Source organism: Puma concolor, chromosome C1 (genome assembly GCF_028749965.1).
Source record: "Puma concolor isolate L17-30 chromosome C1, mPumCon1.1.hap2, whole genome shotgun sequence".
In the NCBI taxonomy this organism is placed as follows: domain Eukaryota; kingdom Metazoa; phylum Chordata; class Mammalia; order Carnivora; family Felidae; genus Puma; species Puma concolor.
Genome location: NC_141674.1, coordinates 121,063,328 through 121,083,909, shown reverse-complemented (window position 1 = coordinate 121,083,909; position 20,582 = coordinate 121,063,328). Strand labels below are relative to the sequence as shown.

The 20,582-nt window shown below is 43.6% G+C and overlaps 1 protein-coding gene across 1 annotated transcript; it reads left to right on the top strand.

Annotated features, from left to right (window-relative positions):
• Positions 1-1,086: 1,086 nt before the first annotated feature.
• On the top strand, positions 1,087-19,932 carry DDX18 (DEAD-box helicase 18). The gene is made up of 14 exons (XM_025935290.2): positions 1,087-1,257; positions 2,793-3,092; positions 6,068-6,208; positions 7,848-7,983; positions 8,336-8,436; positions 8,556-8,755; positions 8,851-8,965; positions 11,803-11,942; positions 13,298-13,459; positions 13,671-13,823; positions 14,938-15,051; positions 16,557-16,613; positions 16,985-17,162; positions 18,217-19,932. The coding sequence occupies exons 1-14, from the start codon at positions 1,173-1,175 to the stop codon at positions 18,357-18,359; spliced, it is 2,025 nt and encodes a 674-aa protein (XP_025791075.1). The 5' UTR covers positions 1,087-1,172; the 3' UTR covers positions 18,360-19,932.
• The last annotated feature ends 650 nt before the right edge of the window (positions 19,933-20,582 follow it).

Here is a 20,582-nt window from a genome sequence, read left to right as displayed (position 1 = left end):
TCTTCTACTCTCTCCATATGTCAACTCCATAAATTCCAAGAAGGTGAGCTGTGTGCATCTTACCCAGCATTCTATTCCCAGAACTGAGCACACACCTATCTCATACTCCTAACATAATTATGCTCAAAAAATAATTGCTAAATGAGCAAATAATTGATTAATGAATACCTTCTGGGGGAGGGGACATTTGCCATGGGGAGCTCAGGCAAGACAGTTTTAAAGAGTTAAGTAAACATATACTGAATAGATACCAAGATAGGCTCTAGCAGTGAGGGACAAAATAAATTTCAGAGGCACGTGTGATTAATTGCCACCTCCCCAAACTCTCACAGATGTTTTCTGAGATTTGAGCTAATGATACTGATTTATTTGCTAGACCTGGTCTTAGAAATTCACTGTTGTAAGTCTGGACTTTGAACTGCAAAGAAAGAGTGCAGATTTATTAAGGCAAAAGTCACAAGGTTATATAACTTGTTTCAAAGAATTATGATTACTACCACAGAGTTAAACTATCTAAGTATTGTCAATTTACCTAACAAGTGTTACATTATCTCTATTTCATTCCAACGTAGAAGACTATGTCCCAGTTGCAGTTGACAAAAGCCAAGAGTTCATGGTGTTCCAAGAATTGAAACAGGAGACATGCATAAGGCAGCTTCTCAGTATCCTCCAAAACCCTATTTTTAATGACTCTCTTAACAAAGCTTAACTTTGGAAACTTCTTTCACAACGTATGGACGAAATTTATGTATTTAGATTTTATTCAATTTTCCAAATAGTCCAGGATACAAAGAGGACAAGCACCTAAAATTGGAGACTCAAGAAGGCCCTCTGCTCGTCCTTGTTTCTTCAGTATCCTTTGTGGAAGCTAACGCTCCCAGGACCCGCAATGGCCCTAAAATGCTCTGCCAGCTCAGACACAACATGAACCTGGGATGGACCTCCGCTCCTCCAGAGGGCGCTGCAGAGAGCTGCCCCTGGCTCCCGGTTGCATACGCGCCGGAAGCACTTCCTCCCCAGATGCATTTTTTTTTTTTCCGCTCTACAGTGTTCAAGCGTTCCCAGTGGCGTATTTCCGGTCCGCCGAGGTGCGCACGTGCTACCGGGGAGGAAGTAACGTCAACCCGGGTAGCCGAGCTGTGGCGCCGCAGAGGAGTTGCTTCGCCGACAACATGTCGCATCTACCCATGAAACTCCTGCGCAAGAAGATCGATAAACGGAACCTCAAATTGCGCCAGCGAAACTTAAAGCTCCAGGGTGAGATGCGCGGGGACTGGGGGCAGGGGGCGCGGTTGCTGCGGGGGCCCACACCTGAGAACCCCTGCGGCCCGGAGGTGGAGCGGCCGCCTCCCCTGAGCACGTGTGCTTGTCGGGAGGGAAAGGCAGCCTGGCGAGGTCTCCAGTTGGCCCCGCGCGGGTGCCGCTCATCCCGTGCCCTGCCCCGGATCTTTCTGAGCTTCAGGGTTTCCTTACAGAGTCAGATCAGGAGCAGGCTGCCTGAGTTCCTTCCCAGGCCTCCAGCCGGGCGTCCTGCTAAACCAGCTTGTTTTACATCTCCCTCATTCCGACTCCCTCCCCACCTTCGCCTCCCACCTCATCCCCAACCTCCCCCCCCGCCCCCATTTCGAATCAGACTCCTGAAACTTTCTCATCTCCACGCACCTTCCTTCCACATCTGTTTACTGCCTGCAACGCTTCAAAACAAGGTCAGTGTCTTATCACAGCTTTCCTGATAACATTGCTTTCTCCCACCCACCTCCACTCTCGACTCCTGGAGCATATCCTGTTTGCAGCTCTAGAAGTGCGTCTGCCCGTGTCCAGTGGTTGTCCTAACTTTAGGTTGTGAATTCCTGAAGCGCTGCCAGGTATTTGCATCCTTAGTAAAGACTTGCCTGAAAAGGCTGTTACCTGAATGTCAGTCACTTTTCTTCCCCTCTTCATTTGCAGGCCTAAGTTCCTAACAATGAACCACAAATCTTGAAGTTAGAGTAACCTTTTTTGGATCATATATAACTTTATAACTTATCAACTCCCCCACCCCCAGGGCAATGTTGGGTCCTGTATAACCTATCAATCCCAGGCGGTGGGTGGTTCCTTACTCTGCTTGGATTTCAGCAGAGAGTAGAAGAGGACAGGTTTGTGGGTTTTAGAAATCATGGTTTGAAGTTCCCTTGTGTTTCTGATTCATACAGAATAATACAGCTCTACTGTTTCTTGGTATTTAAAGGTAACAATTAAAGTATAAAAGGCCATGTTATTTTTTTATTGTATGTAAACAGGGAAACTTTTTAAAAGGCATCCCCAGGCATTTATATATGATAAGTAAGTGGTCCTATTAACAGAATTTTCAATTCACTGCTACCTAGGAGAGTTAAAGTTGAATGTTTTAAAGTTATATGAGAAGCAGTAGTTGTGTGAATAGCTGTTAGTGTTTTCTGGTACATCCATTAGCCATATATTTATCTGACATTAAAATGTGTGTTTGTAACTACAGTTGCTGACCCCATCCGTTTAAATCTTTAACCTCATTGAAGTTTTGCTGTCCTAGATTCTTAACTCCTTAAGGACAGAGATGTGGGGTTTTTTTGAAGTTAAGAAATCAATGTAGCTTTCCCTCTTCCAGCATTTTTCATTAAAGGAAATTGTTCTATTGTAGAACGCCATAAATTATAAGTGGTTTTAATAGTGTACGCGAAAGGGAAATGAAAGCTAAACCATTTCAGTCATGGACACCGTGGAGTTTCTTACTTACAATTCCAACATTTTTAAGGAAGCCTCCCCTTTTTAAACAGGGGCCTCAGATGTGAGCCTCTCAGAAACGCAGAATGGAGCCTATCAGAAACTGTCTGAGGAAACAGTGGGAAGTGGGAAGGTTAAAAAATCTCTAAAACGGTCTGTGAATGTGGACTTGTCAGAAGCCCGGAATGGAGAGATGGCTAAAGAAACAGTGGAAAACGTGCAAGTTAAAAAAAAAAAAAAAAAGAAATCTACCGTAATAATCAATGGAGAAGCAGCCACACAGCCTCCCAACTCAGAATCAAAAAAGAAAAAGAAGAAGAAAAAGAGGAAAATAGTGGGTGATGCTGGGCCTGGTGAGTACTTCAGTTTCTTTCAATTTCAGGCATCCATATAGTTTGCACGGTCACCATTGTACCTTTGTTCTGTTATTATTACTATATTCCTACACCATGCAAGAATCCCCATACTCACTAGCATACCAGAAGCTAACCTGGTAGCAAAAGGAAATAGTGTGCGGGGGATGACGTTTTTATTTTTATTACTGGAAAGTGGTGTGCTTTTACATTCCCTTACCACTGAAGAAAACCTTGCGCTTAAATACAAGCCTTCCTTGAATTCTAGAAACTTGCTCATTTTGACAGTTGGCTGGGCTTTTAAACAGACCATATTAGGGCATGGTATTTTAGGTTTATTACCTATCTGCAAACAGGATTGTGGAATTACACTAAGAAATCTGGGCTAGTACACACTATCTTGGGCCTTTATTATCAATGGACTTTGCACTGATGATTCTTTTAAAATAAGAATTTTTCTGTCAGGTTTTTTTCTATCATAAATTCCTCCTCTTGAAAGGAGACTTCCTGACATTTTGGATATGCAGAATGTATCAAACCAGCAGGTAACTTCTATATAAATGGCACGTTAATTTCGAAGTGAGTGGAATGGCCAGGATAAAGGGGAGGCCAATTTCTCTTAGAAGGTGATTATATTTGAATAAGCTTACATGAAGAATAGGCTTTTTTTTTTTTTTTTTAACGTTTATTTTTGAGAGAGAGACAGCATGAGCAGGAGAGGGGAAGACAGTCAGAGACACAGAATCTGAAGTAGGAGCCCAGCTTGAGGCTGAAACTCATAACCCATGGGATCATGACCTGAGTCGAAGTCAGATGCTTAACCGACTGAGCCACCCAGGTACCCTGAAGAATAGGCATTTTAATTGAGATATGAGCAAGCAGAGATTTCAAGGGAGACTATAACAGGTGTCAGAAAGCTATTCAGTCTTCTGCCTACTTTTGGAAATAAAGCTTTATTGGAACATTGCCATTCCCATTTGTTTACTTCGTTTCTATGGTGACCGAAACCATAGGGCATGCAAAACCAAAAATCTTTACTCTCTGGGTCTTTATAGAAAAAGTTTTGTCAGCACTGGGTGAGAACATTCTGTTCATCTATCTTAACTGAAATAAAGGTTTCATTTATTTTTTTAAGTTTATTTATTTTGAGAGAGAGAAAGAAGAGAGTGTGATGAGTGAAGGAGTGCAGAGAGAGAATCCCAAGCACCCTCACTGCTGTCAATGCAGGGCTTGATCTGACAAACCATGAGATCATGACCAGAGCCAAAATCAAGAGTCAGACATTTAACCGACTGAGCCACCCAGACATCCCTGAAGTAAAGGAGCTTTAGAAAGGAGCTTTATAGGGGCACTTGGGTGGCTCAGTCGGTTAAGCGTCCAACTTGAGCTCAGGTCATGATCTCACAGTTTGTAGGTTCGAGCCCTGCATCGGGCTCTGTGCTGACAGCTCAGAGCTTGGAGCCTGCTTCAGATTCTGTGTCTCCCTCTGTCTGCTCTCTCTCTCTCTCTCCCCCCAAAAATAAGTAAACGTTAACATTTTTTTAAAAAATGAGTTTGTGAATAAAAATTCTTAAAACAGTTACCCAAAAATAAAATTTGGAATTACAGCATCGGACAAGTGTCTTATTTAAAGGTGACAAGAGCAGGGATGCCTGGGTGGCTTGATTGGTGAAGCATCCAACTTCACCTCAGGTCACGATCTCACGGTTTGTGGGTTCAAGCCCCACTCAGGCTCTGGGCTGACAGCTCAGAGCCTGGAGCCTGCTTCAGAATCTGTCTCTCTCTCTCTCTCTCTCTCTCTGCCCCTCCTGTGCTCACATTCTGTCTCTCAAAAATGAATAAATGTTAAAAAGAAGATAGCTTTAGAAAGGAGTTGTGTGGTTTTCCAGACATGGCGTACCTGTCCTCACACTGCCCATGGGTTGACCATTTCCCAGAAGGGTGGTGGTCAGGTGCAAGGAAGAGGCCAGTCCTGGACCACAAAACGTCCTGAGTTCTGGTCCAGGTCAATTCTGTTCTAACTAGCATAACTAGCTACTGTACATTTGTAAAAGCCCAGCATGGTAGTTAACCCATTTGACCCGAGTGGACCATTGAAGAGTGTGATGGGGGGTAAGGCTGGAGGGGTAGTTGGGGACCCTATATGAAAGGTGTATGTAGAAGTGAAATGCCAGTAGGCTTTAACCCTTCTTCCCTTGGCCACTTCATTTCAAGGAGCTGCCAGTTTCTGTCCCCCAACTAAGTGGATTGTTCTTGCTCTGCACTGTAGTAACCTGAAGAACCTTTGGGGTTTCTGCTCGTCTTTAAGCCAAAGTTAGCTTTTATAGAAGATTTCTGTTTAATGGCATAAGGAGAAATAAGGGCTTTTAAAAGCGTTTGAAATAACGAAACATTAATCACAGCCCTTATTTCCCTCAGTGAAATATATGGAACTTGATGTGATTAATATACTTGAGTTGTTCAACTTGTCAAAAATGTCTTGGTCATTTAAGGTGCTGTAATAGGCCTAAAAGTGGGGGATTTTTTATTTTTTTATTTTTTTTTTATTTTTTTACATTTATTTATTTTTGAGAGACAGGGAGAGACAGAACACAAGTGGGGAAGTGTAGATAGAGGAGACACAGAATCTGAAGCAGGTTCCAGGCTCTAAGCTGTTAGCACAGAGACTGACGTGGGGCTCAAACCCATGAACCGCGAGATCATGGCCTGAGCCGAAGTTGGACGCTCAACCGACTGAGCCACCCCGGCGCCCCAGCCTAAAAAATAGTTTTGTTGGAAAATCTGCATTGTCCCCTGTGTTTTTAAATCAAAGAAAATCATGAAGGAGAGACATTCTTAGCGAATTAAAACTGGAAATGTATTAAGCTTTCAAGAACATGTCTCTTTGCATTACATGTCTTTTTATTTTGTGATCCTATTTGCTATTTTTAACAAAAATTCCGGGGGGGGGGGGGGGTTATCCTTTATAACCAAAGATACCAAAAAAGCAAAAACCGAAGACAAGGGGGAGTCTGAGGAAGATGTACAAGCGCCTGAAGAGACAGAAAACCATGTGGAGAAGCCGGATGATCAGGAAGAAGACGCTGAGGTGCCCAGCCTACCCCTGGGACTGACAGGTAACTTCACAGATGTCCAGAGAGACCTGAAAAATGCCATGCCTTTCTGAATTAGAGCATTTGAAATTTCAATTGTGACTTTTAATTTACCTAGAAAAAGTGAGTATTGACAAGAAATACTTGTCAGCCAGCTACTGCTTTATCTTGCACACTGTGTGCCTTAGTTCTTCGTTTACTTGCATTCCTGACACTAAATATTTTGATGTGCACAGAAACAGCTTCTGGGGTTTTTTGTTCCTTTGGTTTTTTGTTTGTTTGTTTGTTTTAAATGTTTTATTTATTTTTGAGAGAGAGAGACAGAGTGCAACCAGAGGAGGGGCAGAGAGAGAGAGGGAGACACAGAATACGAAGCAGGCTCGAGGCTCTGAGCTGTTAGCACAGAGCCCGGGGCGGGGCTCGAACTCCTGGACCGGGAGATCATGACCTGAGCCGAAGTCAGATGCTTAACTGACTGAACCACCCAGGCACCCCTGGTTTGTTGTTTTCTAAAGCTCATTCCATTTTGCAGTAGGAAAGCCATTGGCCCAGAAGTCTGGCGATCACAGGTTTGCTACCTGCCCAGTTACAAATAAGGAAGGATGAGAGTTGTGTTATTGTCGGCCTTTTGCCAGCATAATGTCCTCTGGCCTCTGTTTTCTTTAGAAGGTCGAGAGTTGAGACTAGAATCGCTTGCTCCAAACCAGAAGTGTCTAGGGGTTACTTGAGTTGTTTGGTTTGGGTTTTTTAGTTGTTAAAATGTTGAAGCCTAACCCCAGGCTGGCTTAATCAAAATTGCAAAGATGATGGCAGTGGTTCTCAACCAGGGCAGTGACCAGGCCGTGCCGGTTTACCCAGAACTTGACCAGTTGTAGCATTCGAGGTCCTGCATCCCATAAACCTCCTCCGTCCCAGGCACACCGTCAAGGTTGACTATCAACACATTTGGTTTTCAGAACTGGAGACAGGCTACTGGCATTTAGTGGCTAGAGGTCAGGGAGGCTGCAGAACATCCAATAATGCAGAGGACAGCCTCTCAGGACAAAGTGTTACTCAGCCCAAAATGTCAGCAGTGGCAAGGTTGAACAGCACCTGGCTAATAAGCAGGGGCACGTATGGGGTGGGAGCACTCCAGGTGATTTTGATGCCATGCCTTCCCCTGCTGAAGCACCACTGCACGTTCGGCATGTGGGTTCAGTCTAAATGGCGTGTGGCTATAGCTGACCTTCTCAGTTGTCCTTTTGGAATGAGATTAACAGCTCTTTTGACTGACTTTCCACTCCATTTTTGTTATGCTGGATGCCTTCACGTTTTATTTCAGATTGTTTAAACATTTCATTTTCCTCTGAACCACCGCCATCCTTGGCATTTTCGTTTCATACAAGTCTCTCAGTTACATCCCCCCTCCATCCTTTACTGTTGTTAGGATGTGGCTTCTGGACTTCACACAGCCATCAGCAGTGGAGAAACTTCAAAAGTAAGGGTCTCTGTCTTAGTATTACACAGTAGTGGTTGGGGTTTAGTCTTTTTCACTAGAAGAAGCTCTTCCAAGCTTGATTCCCACCCAGAAATGTCTTCAAACAGCAAAACTGATTATGTAACTGTAGCACTGTTAACTACTTAAAAAGATAAATTTACTAATGATAAAATGTCTTTTGCTTAGGAGCTTTTGAGGACACTTCATTTGCTTCTCTTACTGATCTTGTCAGTGAGAACACTCTGAGGGCAATAAAAGAAATGGGTTTTACAAACATGACTGAAATTCAGCATAAAAGTATCCGACCACTTCTGGAAGGCAGGTATGATTAACATTGATTGATGTTTGGGCGTTGCTGTCTATTTTAGTGCTAGTAGTTTGGAAAGAAAATGCCAGTATGTTCTGTGGATTTTGCACTGTGTTGGGTTGATACATCCACGCTTCATTAAAGTCTAAGTTACTGGTGTTTGAAAAAAAAAAAGAGTTCATTTCTGTTTTATAGCACAAATCTTATTTCCCAGGTATTTAACTTGTGATTGATTTTGGTGATAAAGAAACTAGAGACTTTATTTTTCTTATTCACGTTCTAGCTTTAATGCCTAAAATGTGATGGTACGTGGGAGGTATTCAATAGGGAGACTAAATATCTCTCTCTTTCCGTTTTTAATATTTAGGGATCTTCTAGCAGCTGCAAAAACAGGCAGTGGTAAAACTCTGGCATTTCTCATTCCTGCAGTTGAACTCATTGTTAAGTTAAAGTTCATGCCTAGGAATGGTGAGTCTCTGATCTGATCGTTTTTGCCAATATCTAACTGGAAGTTTATCATAATTGTTACTGACTACTGGCAGTACCTCCAGTACGACTTTTACCGTATATGGTTTTTTGCTTTTTAGGAACAGGCGTTCTTATTCTCTCACCTACTAGGGAACTAGCCATGCAGACTTTTGGCGTTCTCAAGGAGCTGATGACACACCACGTTCACACATACGGATTGATAATGGGTGGCAGCAACAGATCCGCTGAAGCACAGAAACTTGGTAATGGGATCAACATCATTGTGGCCACACCAGGCCGTCTCCTGGACCATATGCAGGTGAGACAACACTATGATGAGGCGCCTGTCTCATTGTCTTGTGTGAAACATAAACCTCACGGCTAATGCGTTTTTCTTTGCCTTTGTCTTGGTAGAACACCCCGGGGTTTATGTATAAAAATCTCCAGTGTCTGGTTATTGATGAGGCTGATCGTATCTTGGATGTTGGGTTTGAAGAGGAATTAAAACAAATTATTAAACTTCTGCCAAGTAAGTCAGTAATATCTGCGAGGGTTTGCAAAGTAGTTGTTGGGAGCAAGAGAGGGTTCCTCCTAATGCCAGAATTTTAATACAGCCAAGTGCAGTCGTTGTGCTGAGGAGAGATAGTTTACAGGACAAGCGTCAGACTTAGCAGTAACTTAATACGGTGGTTTTGCCATTTTAGAGATTATAACGTAAGTTAGACAGTTCTGAGGTATTTCTCACTCCCGTCTGCCCCCACCACCCCATCTCTTTTTCTCACCCAACCGAACATCTCCCAGGTAGCCACAAACGTGTCACATACCTCGGTTATAGTATTTGTAACATTTAAAACTCCTTATATCTGTAATAAGGCCGTGATTCCATTTATCATGGTTTGTTTTTTAATGCTTTATTGAAGTATAATTGATACAGTCTGTACATATTTTAAGGATTCAGTTTGGTGAGTTTTGACATGTTTACACCTATGAAACCATCACCACAATCGCTACAGTGAACATCTCCATAACGGACAAAAGTCCTCTGTGTGCCTTAGTAATAATCCCTCCCCCCCCCTTCAGAAGGAATGCCCTCACTGCTTCCAACAGCTGCTCACACACTTCTCTGCCAGGTGACCATTGATCTGCTTTTTGTCACTATAGATCAGCTTGCATTTTCTAGAGAGTTATGAATGGAATCATACGGTAAAACTCTTTTGTCAGGTTTCTTTTGCGATTTATCCAAGCTGTTGCATGTGGCAGTACTTTCTTGCATTCTTGAGATGCATTCCATTGAATGAGTACACCACACCCCTGGGAGCGGGGTGGCTGGTGCGTGTTTAGCTTGTACCATTTTACATTCGCATCAGCAGTAGGTGGGTTCCGTGTTCTCTAATAAGTGTTGAAACTAGGTAGTATTAACCCCAACTCTGTTCTTTTTCAAAATTGTTTTTGGCTATTCTCCCCTTGGCATTTCTGTGTAAATTTTAGAATCAGTCTGTCCACTTCTACCCCATAAACCTCTGGGATCATGGTTGATACTGTACCAAATACAGATCATTGGTAGAAGACTGTTAAATCATTCAACCCATTAATAAGGTTTGCCTGCATTTATTTGCTCCTTATTTTCTCTCAACAGTGTTTGAGTTTCCAGTGCATAGATTTTTTTCACATCTTTTATTAGATTTACCCCTGAGTATTTCATTAAAATTTCAACTTGAACTTGTTCATGGCTTGTATACACAAATGCAGTTGATTTTTGTGTATTGGTCCTGTATCTCGCAAAGTAATTAACTATATTCAATTGGATTGTTCATTATGACCCTCCAGATGAAGCTACCCACTAAATTTTCTACATAAGCAATTGTGCCCTCTATAAATTTAAAAGTAAATAAAATTCTTAGTTTTTTTTCTTGCCTGATTGCACTGGCTAGAACCTCCAATACAGTACTGAGTAGAAGTGGCAAGAGTAGACATCTTTTGTCTTACCCTTGATCATAGAGAAGAAAGCATTCAGTCTTTGACCGTTAAGTATGATGTTAGCTGTAGATTTTTTTGTAGATACCCTTTACCAGATGGAGGATGAAGATGATTGCTTCTGTTCCTGGTTTGCTGAGATTTTTTTTTCTGTTTATCTGCACATACTAAATTACTTTTATTAATCCAGAATGGCATGCTGCAGATAATGTACAGTATGAGCATTTCTTCATCACAAAAATGGCTTCCAAACCATTGAAAATGAAATTGCAGTAACAGCATAAAACAGAACAGTAACATCACCATAAGGAATAGATGTTAATGGTACGCTTGGCTGGCACATGGTTAAGCATCTGACTCTTAATCTCAGCTCAGGTCATGATCTCATAGTCTGAGTTCGAGACCTGCATCAGGTTCTACGCTGATGGCGTGGAACCTGCTTGGGATTGTCTCTCCTTCTCTCTGCCCCTCCCCAGCTATGCTTTCTCTCTCCCTCAAAATAAATTTTTTATAAAGTTAAAAAAATAGATGTTAAATTTTATCAAATGCTTTTACCGTGGCTATCAAAATGATCAAATGTTGGGGCGTCTGGGTGGCTCAGTCGGTTGAGCACCAACTTCAGCCCAGGTCATGATCTCATGGTTTGTGAGTTCGAGCCCTGTGTCATACTCAGAGCCTGGAGCCTGCTTTGCATTGTGTCTCCCTCCCCCTCTGCTTCTCCCCCACTCACATTGTGTGTCTCTCTCTGTCTCTCTCTCTCTCTGAAAACATTAAAAAAATAATAAAATGATTAGATGTTTTTTCTTTAAATTTGTTAATAAAGTAAATTGTATTGGTATTTTTTAAACATGAAGCTGACCCTGCATTCCTGGAGTAATCACCGCTTGGTCGTGATGCATTATCCTTTTTATATGCTACATTCATCTTTGCTAAAATTGTATTCAGAAATTTTGCATCTGTGCTCACGAATCATTGGGTTTGGTATCAGGGTAATGGCTGGCTTCAAAGAATGAACTGGGAAGTAAAAACTCTTTAAGTCCTGGAGAGATTGATTGGGAGGAATTGGTAATATTTTTTCTTTAAATGTTTGATAGGATTCATCTGATATTTGGGGCTAGAGTTTCCTTTACGTGATGATTTTGGCTGTAATGTCTGTAATAGGTACTACAAAACTATATAGGTTTTCTGTTTCTTCTCAAGTGAGCTTTAGCCATTTCTCCATTTTATCTAAGTTGTCAAATTCATGGACATACAGTTGCTCGTGATATTCCCTTAACATCTATAGTGATGCCACGTGTCCCATTCCTGATAGTTCTCCTCAGCATTTCTAGTTGTGAGGCAGTTCTAAAAATTCCCTGAAACATTTGGGTTATTTACGTGTATCTGTTTCAGCTCGCAGGCAGACCATGCTCTTTTCCGCCACACAAACTCGAAAAGTTGAAGACTTGGCAAGGATTTCTCTGAAAAAGGAGCCATTGTACGTTGGTGTTGATGATGATAAAGCTAATGCAACAGTGGATGGTCTTGAGCAGGTACTTTTTGTCTACATCTTACATTTACGGCTCATCTCTATGCCCTTGTAATTGTTTGGAGGATCATCCCAAAAGCAGATGGATTAATGAACTTTTACTTCAAATATAGTAAACTTGAGTATTGGATTGCTGGCTCTCCTGGTATCTATCAAGTATCTTAAACGCTGAATAATATGGTCAGCTCTCTCTATTCTGTTTCTTAAATATTGCCTGCCACATGGGAGACATTAATCACCACCAGTTGCACATGCAGTTAAAAAAAAGTCATTGTCATTTAATACTTTGCTCTAAGATGCAAGGTGACTTCGCAGATGGAGAGGCTGGTTTCAGGAGCCCTACTGTGAAGAATTGGAAGTGAGGTGACAGATCCAAACGAGGTGGATTAAAAATAGAACCTTAGGGGCACCTGGGCAGCTCACTCTATAAAGCCACCGACTTCGGCTCAGGTCATGGTCTTGCAGTTCATGAGTTTGAGCCCCGCATTGGCTCTGTGCTGACAACACAGAGCCTGGAGCCTGCTCTGGATTCTGTGTCTCCCTCTCTCTCTCTGTCCTCCTCCTCTTGCGCTCTGTATCTGTCTCTCAAAAATAAATAAACATTAAAAATTTTTAATAAAGGGGCACTTTATTAAATGCCCAACTGATGGCTCAGTTGGTTAAGCGTCTGACTTCAGCTCAGGTCATGATCTCACAGTCTGAGTTCGAGCCCCGCGTCGGGCTCTGTGCTGACAGCTCAGAGCCTGGACCCTGCTTCCCATTCTGTGTCTCCTTCTCTCTCTGCCCCTCCCCCACTCATGCTTTGTCTCTGTCTCAAAAATAAATAGTAAAAAAAATTTTTTTAATTAAAAAAAAATAGAACCTTAAGATTGAGTCATTTGATGAATAAAATATTTCAAATAATCTAGCTTAAGGTCTTTTCATTGGCTGTGTATTTTAAGAAATACGTCCAGTCAGCCTTGTTATGTTGTTTAGGACAGTGCACTTAGGCTATGGTTATTTGAGATCCTGCTTTTAAGGATCTTTTTAAAAATGAAGCATTGATATGCTCTGAGGGTTCCCAATGAGCAGAGATGTTACTGTATCATGATTGCACGAACTGTTGGTAAGCAGAAGTCTGCAATCTCAGAAATATGAGAAGCATTTAGTATCTAGTGATTGCACCCAGTAAAAGGAGCCAAAAGAACTAAAATTAGTCTCATTTTAGGAATGCTCTGTTGTAATGAAGATAGTAATTGCTGTGGGTAAGGCATGACGGTGCAGTATGTGATGTGTATATGTGCTCTCCCTCAAATCGTATTGGTTCATAAAGCCGCAAGCATCTGAATATTTTTACCTGTTCACTTGGACCACTTCTAGGGATATGTTGTTTGTCCCTCCGAAAAGAGATTCCTCCTCCTGTTTACATTCCTTAAGAAGAACCGGAAGAAGAAACTGATGGTCTTCTTTTCATCCTGTATGTCCGTGAAATACCACTACGAGTTGCTGAACTACATTGATTTGCCTGTCTTGGCCATTCACGTAAGTGATTATCATGAGTTTATTTAGCACAGTTGCACTTACCAAGTTATATGGATTGTGGGATACCATCCACTTAGGGAAATAGGATACAGGCCAGAGAGTGAAATTGAAATGTAGGTTAATAGTTCCACAGCTTGGGGGTTGTACCTCCAGACCTCCCAAAAATGACCTCAAGTTTCCAGCTCTAATGGATGTTTTGATTCGATTCTAGGGAAGGCAGAAGCAGAATAAGCGTACAACCACGTTCTTCCAGTTCTGCAATGCAGATTCAGGGATACTGTTGTGTACAGATGTGGCGGCTAGAGGGCTGGATATCCCTGAAGTCGACTGGATTGTGCAGTATGACCCTCCAGATGACCCCAAGGTAACTGGCATCCTCAGAGCTTCTCCACAATGGCTGTACATTAAAGAATAAACATCCCAGTTTCCCTGAGAAATAACTATTTCATATTCAGAGGTTTACCCCTTAGTTACTCCAGTCATGTGTTTTTAAAAATTTATTCAGAGAGAGAGCACGCACACGAGAAAAGTTGCAAGCAGTGTTGCACTGTGGGTGTGGAGCCCAACTCGGCTCAGACTCACAAACCGTGAGATGATGACCTGAGCTGAAACCAAGAGTGGGCCACCTAACTGACTGAGCCACCGAGACGCCCCTCAAGGCATGTTTTATTTTTATTGTATACTGACTATAGTATTTCTCTGGTGCTGATGGTGGTTAGGGCTTTTGCTGACCCAAAGTGGATGTGCAAGATTTGAGAGGCCTCAGTGAGACTGAAGTCAGGAATTCATGTACTTGAAATGGTCTGTTAAGAGCAGTAACTGGTTTTAGAAGGAAATAAAATTTGCTTCCAGAAATAGAGAAGATTTTGTAGCTTATATATTAAAATAAGTTTTATTAAATACTTTCAACAAGAGATAGATTACGTAAATCGTCATGTAGCATCAAAACATGTTCAAAAAGTTATTTTGAAGATTAAGCACACTTAGTATTAATAGTCATTTTTGGGGGCACCTGGGTGGCTCAGTTGGTCAAGGGTCTGACTTTGGTTCAGGTCATGATCTCGCTGCTCGGGAGTTGGAGCCCCGCGTCAGGCTCTGTGCTGACAGTCTGGAGCCTGTTTCGGATTCTGTGTCTCCCTCTCTCTCTGCCCCTCCTCTGCTCACGCTCTGTCTCTCTCAAAAATAAGTATTTTGAAAAAATTAAAATAGTCATTTTTTCTTAGATCATAGAGTTCACGTGAATATCATGTCCAGTGACCAGTGAGTGTCGGCCTCAGTCATTGCCCTGTTAGCTCTCTGGTGATGGTGCATGCGGGAGCCGGGGACATGGGGAAGGGGCGTGCGGCACGGTCCCAGGGGAGGAGCACCTTTTCATCCAGATGTGCTGACATGCTTCTGTCCACCACGTGCAGGTCCTGGAAAAACAAGTTCCCGTGGAAGTTGGTGTATTAATTCAGGTTCTTCTCTCTCCACCACAGGAATATATTCATCGTGTGGGAAGAACAGCCAGAGGCCTGAACGGAAGAGGGCAGGCCTTGCTCATTTTGCGCCCTGAAGAATTGGGTTTCCTTCGTTACTTGAGGCAATCCAAGGTAAAGATACCAGTTTGGAAAATCTTAAGCTGGGAACAGATCCCTCTTGGTAGGAGCTGTGTGCCAGTGCCCATGGCCTTAAGCACCATTTCTGGATGGGTCTCAGGTGTCGGGAGTCACTGCTGCTGTGGGAACAGCTAGAGCAGTTGGATAGGTGACCGTGATGCGGGGCTGGCCTGAAACAGGCACAGCCCTGGGCCTCTGTTGATCCACCGTGCTTGTCGTGTCTCCTGGCGCCATCCCTTTGCCTAGGGCCCTGTTTGAAACCACCTCTGCCCCTTCTGAGCTGCGTCACACCTGTCGCCTCCACCTGCCGCCCTGCCGTAGCGTCGTTTTCACCCAGACTCCATTCACTCTTGCCTCTTCCTCCTCCTCCTGTCATCTATTCGTCGACTCTGTTTTACCTCCAGTCTCTCCTGTGACCATCTCCGGTCTCCCACTAAAACAACAACTTCATCCCTAAACACTGTCCTTCTTCCCCTCCCTCTGTCGTGGCTGCTGCTGGTTGCCTTTCTTCCTTCTGCTTTGAAAAGCGGTTTTTATTTTCGCTATACAGTGTTCAGTCACCCTGAGCTGCAACACACCCTAATCTGGCTCTGGCCTCATTCCATCCACCAAACCTGAATTCATTAGAATCCCGAATGGCCTCTTTTTTGCTCAGTCTTGTGCACACCAGTCAGGCCTTCTCCTGACATTTGGCCCCCCCTTGGCACAGTCCTGCCAGGTGGATTTTCCTCTACCCTGCACGTACGTGCAGTTTCCAGAAATGGCCCTTGCACCTTTTCTCTGGAATGCTCTTTGCCTGGATCTCTAGAATGCCTCTGGTTTCAGCGAGCTGTGCTGTCTTCTGGGAAGCCGTCCCTGATCTCCTGGCCTTCGTGTTCCACAGCACCTGTGCTCACCCAGCTGTTTTATCCTTTACCTGTGCTCCCTGCAAGATTGCAGGCTCGGGGTGGGACCGGGGCAGCTATTTTTCTAGCACTCTCGGAGGTCTGCCATTTTTGCAGTTATCTGGTAAGTGACGGCTGGTGAGAGATCCTTCCTGTAGGAGTTTGTGGTCATCACGACCTCCGGCCATCACAAAGGACAGCGTGCAGCCAGGACAGCTCTCCCGACGCGGAGGGAGGAGCCAGCGGTCCTTTTGACTGGAAACATCGGGCTGCCTCGTGGGGCGTCCAGAGATCCTTAAGTAGAAAAGGGCTTCATGGATCCACTGTCCCTGTCCAGTTCCTTGACTTTTTTTCAGGAAGGTTCCCCAGCACAGTTCATGTGAAGTTAGCAGAGGGAAGATAAGACTTTCCCATTGGCTTCGGGAGACCAGAAGAACAGCTGTGGTGAGGTTGCTGCACAGGCCTGGTTGTCCGTCCTTCTCTTCAGTTCCTTTTCAGCTGCATTGGCTCCGGCTTTTCCCGGTTCTTCGTGGGACACTTGGCACTGCTCATTGGTCTGAAAGTCTCAACGTTGATCTACCCTGGTTGACTAATCTTCATGCTTTTGTTTTCTAGGTTCCATTAAGTGAATTTGAGTTTTCCTGGTCCAAAATTTCTGACATTCAGTCTCAGGTACGCTTTGTGTTTTGTTTCTGTTTTGTGGGTAAGAGGTAGCCTTATCCGGGGCACTGCCTTTATAGTATTTCATTGGTAGTTGTCCTCTGAGTCTCCCCTTTTCCATAAAACCAGTGGTTTGAACCGTGTTCTTCTAGGGTTCTTTCTGTGCTGGTTACCACATTCCAGGGTTCCCCGCCTCATTCCAGTTCATACCTTACAAGAACTTGGACATTATTCTTCCCCCATCCTGGTTTTGCACATATTACGAAACTTGGAGCAGATGTTTTGGAACATGTGTTTTTTTATAGGGTGGTTTTGTTCTAATAATATATAGGAAGTCTGCTTTTGTATTATTATTGACACTGATGTCTCTTTTTTCTTTTCAGCTTGAAAAATTGATTGAAAAGAACTACTTCCTTCATAAGTCAGCCCAGGAAGCATATAAGTCCTACATTCGAGCATATGATTCTCACTCTCTCAAACAGATCTTTAACGTTAATAACTTAAATTTGCCTCAGGTTGCTCTGTCCTTTGGTTTCAAGGTGCCTCCTTTCGTTGATCTGAGTATCCTTTGTTGTTAGGAATTCATCCAGGAACTAAGGGACAGAAGGTTGACAGGGGCATTCGGGCCTAGCACTTGGTTTGGTATGTGCTCCGCCTGAGGTCTGGAAGCCCAGGAATGCATTCTGGTCGCTGCTTGTCAGGGCTAGCACAAAGTAGGCCGGGATTAGTTGTCACAGTGGGGATTGCAAAAACAAGACAGCTTGTGATTTGGCCTGTAAAAACAAAGGAGTTTAACTGGCCAACAGTGAAGGCCAGAGAGAAATGCAGAGGGGTAAAATTGCAGGGCTTGGGTGGTTGTGAGGCTTCCCTGTATGAGATCTGAGGTCTGTGGAGACCAGCATGTCCTGGAGCTGAAGATAGGAGATGAGACCTCAGAGTTTTTATCCGCTTAGAGCCATTGAAGTATTTCATACAAGGAAGTTGCAAGATTAGCAAAAGAAAATAAAATCTAAGTGCTACTCAGGGTAAAAGGCAAAGGAAACCCTCCAGTTGCTTCTGTGAGGTTGATCGCGTTTTCTGCAGAGGAAACAACCAGCTAGAGTGAGGCCAGCTAACGCTCTGGCACGGACTCCCGAGGCAACAAGATTTGGGGTCACCGGCCTCATCGTAGGCAGTGCGTGAACGTCCGTCGTGATGAATGCTTGCTGAATCGTGTGGAAGGAAGGACTCCTTCAGTCAGCTATAACATTCCTGAATGCAGTCAGAACAGAGGTGAAAGTCATTTGTGTTTTGACCCCGAGGGTGGTTTGTAAACTTGCTAATTTACCTCTGGACTCCTTATAAGTAATTGTCTTCGGTTTCATTGTGTGGAGAACACAGTTAACAGGACCATTACCTTAGGCCTAAAAGTCATAGCTGCTAATTTTAGGCCACATCAAGGGGCCATTCCAGATTTCCTGGAAATGTCACATAGGCTTATGTTGACATTTTCATGGTGCAGGGAGGGGGTGTGGCAGCAGAGGAGCGGTGGACACGCTGGTTCGTTCTCTGTGTGGATGTTAGGTGGGAGTTGGTTATCTGCACGTTGCTTGATTTCCTTAACATCCGCCTTTAGACGTGAACAGCAATGACGGCAAGCTTAAGAAGAGAGGAGGAGGCGGCGGATTCGGCTACCAGAAAGCCAGGAAGGTCGAGAAGTCCAGAATCTTCAAACACATCAGCAGGAAGTCATCTGACAGCAGGCAGTTCTCCCACTGAAGACCCGCCTTCCTCTCTTCCTCAGTAGCTTCGTCCTGATACGGATTTTTCCCTTTCTCTAACAGAGGAATTTTTGTGGCTTCAGGATTGGGACTGATCGAACAGGAGTATACATGGACTTGGGCTGCAAGCGCTGGGCACTGATCGCTTCCAGGAAATACCTCTCTTACTTGGGGATATAAAACACAGTTCATTTTTTTAGGTTGCTCAAGGGCAAAACAAAGGATCTTTTGGATGGAATATTTTAATTCTTTTTCCTCCAAGTTTGTCACTGTTTTAATATAATTCCTTTTGTACCTTTTCCTCCGGGTGGCTGAGGATTTTCACGGCACGGATTTTGTACCAACCTGCTGTAAAAGGCAGTGACCTGATACTCTGAACAGGTGCTGGTGGTAGTGATGCAGAAAATTGTCTCCACTTACTTGGGTTTGTTTTGGGTTGTTTCTTGGACTTTAACCATAGTTCTTGACCTCCCCTGAAAATGCTGCTGTGGCTAGGAAGCACCTTAGGTCAAAGGTGGCATTGATTTTTAAATAGGCCAGATTTTAAAACTGTGGCTGTTGCCCTTCTTTTTTTCAAGAGTGAGAAGTTTGGGTTATTTGACACTGTTGTTTAAATAAAGCACCCTCAGCCCTCCCAACCTTTGTTGGGAGCAGAGGGAATCAGATCTTTGAGCCTCATTTACACCAGTATAGGTGTAATACTCTTCTGTTCTCCATTTGATAACTTAGAAACCTTTTCGAAAAGGCAGAGTGGTGATAGACCTCACTTGGCTCTGCTTCAGGTGGTTTGGATTTTGGTGAGCCCTTCCGACTCTGCAGAGTATCAGGGAGGCAGAGAGAGCATCTTGTTGAGAAAAATAGCCCCTTTCGGATCCACAAAACACAGATTTGTGATGAAAATTGGAAATGAACAGAGGTCAGAGCAGCAGAGATGGGTTTAGTCTGGCGGGGGTTTTGTTACGAGAGCTCTTGATTTCCAGCGTGTTTCCTTTGTCTTATTTCCAGTGCATCTGGTAACTATAAAAATGGTTATTAGATTTTTATCAATTTGAAACTAAAGTTGCTTAGCGTCATTTTGCTGTTAAGCCAGGTAATAGTGATAGGCTCCTAATAAAATAAGCACATTGAGAGCGTCAAATGTGGAAGAAACAGCCTGATGAAAATAGCATCCCAGGAGTAAAAAAGAAGAGTGATATTCTGCATCTGGACTCGACTCCTGGCCCCTTGGCCCCTTGGCCCCATGGCTCGAGCTCCCCTGGGGTTCAGACCTTGACCACTGGACTCCTGGCTTTTAATAACTATTCCTCTAAGACATCTGGTAACTTGTTTTTCTTTTTTGTTTCAGACATAGTCATGTCTCAGAAAATACACAAAAACAAAGGGAAGAGTATTTAATCCAGAGCAGGAGTAAATACTGTCAGTATTTTAGTACGTACTCATCCAGTGTTTTGTATACACGCTTTTACATTTTTTTATCAGAAGTGAAGTCATCCTCTATCCCCAACTTGGAACCGGCTTTTTTCATAACATGCTATTTTCCTGTGTCATTAAATAATTATGTCACTTTTGTATTTCCTTTATACTACATTTTGTTAACTCTCGTTCGGTCTGCCTACACCAAGGTTGTAGGTACCTGCTGGTCACAGAGGTCTTGTGCCCATATGTTGTGCTGTGGTTGACCTCCATTATGAGTAGAAGTCAGTCTACAGAGATCTCGTGAGATCAGTACATAAACAGAAGGTGGAAAGATTGTTCCTTCTATGGTAGTGGCTCATTTCGGGTACTTGCTGAGTCAGGAGGATCTGCTGGCAGCATGGGCCAGAGGAAGGGCCTCCAGACAGCCAGTCCTGACCAGCCTGGCGGGGATTCAGATGTGAGAGAGCCAGTGGTTAGAATCCGATAGGAGGTCAGAGTAGCACTGTGTGCAGGGCTCATGTGCACAAGAGGAAGGGATCCTTCGGCTTATGTGCTGAGCGCACAGCTGCTGGGGGCATGTGTGGGGCTGGTAACATGACAAATGGGATTAAGTGGCTTCAGCCAGGAAGGGCAGGCAGCATGCATGGGCAGGGAGCCAAGCAGATCACTTGTGCAAACAGAAATCTCTGGGCTTCCAGGGACCATACGCCATTCCTTAAATAAGTCTTGGTCTTAACTGCCCATGTTGGTGTAAGTAAAGCCAAATTCAAAATACCCAGAGGATCTTGTCTATTGAGAAATATGT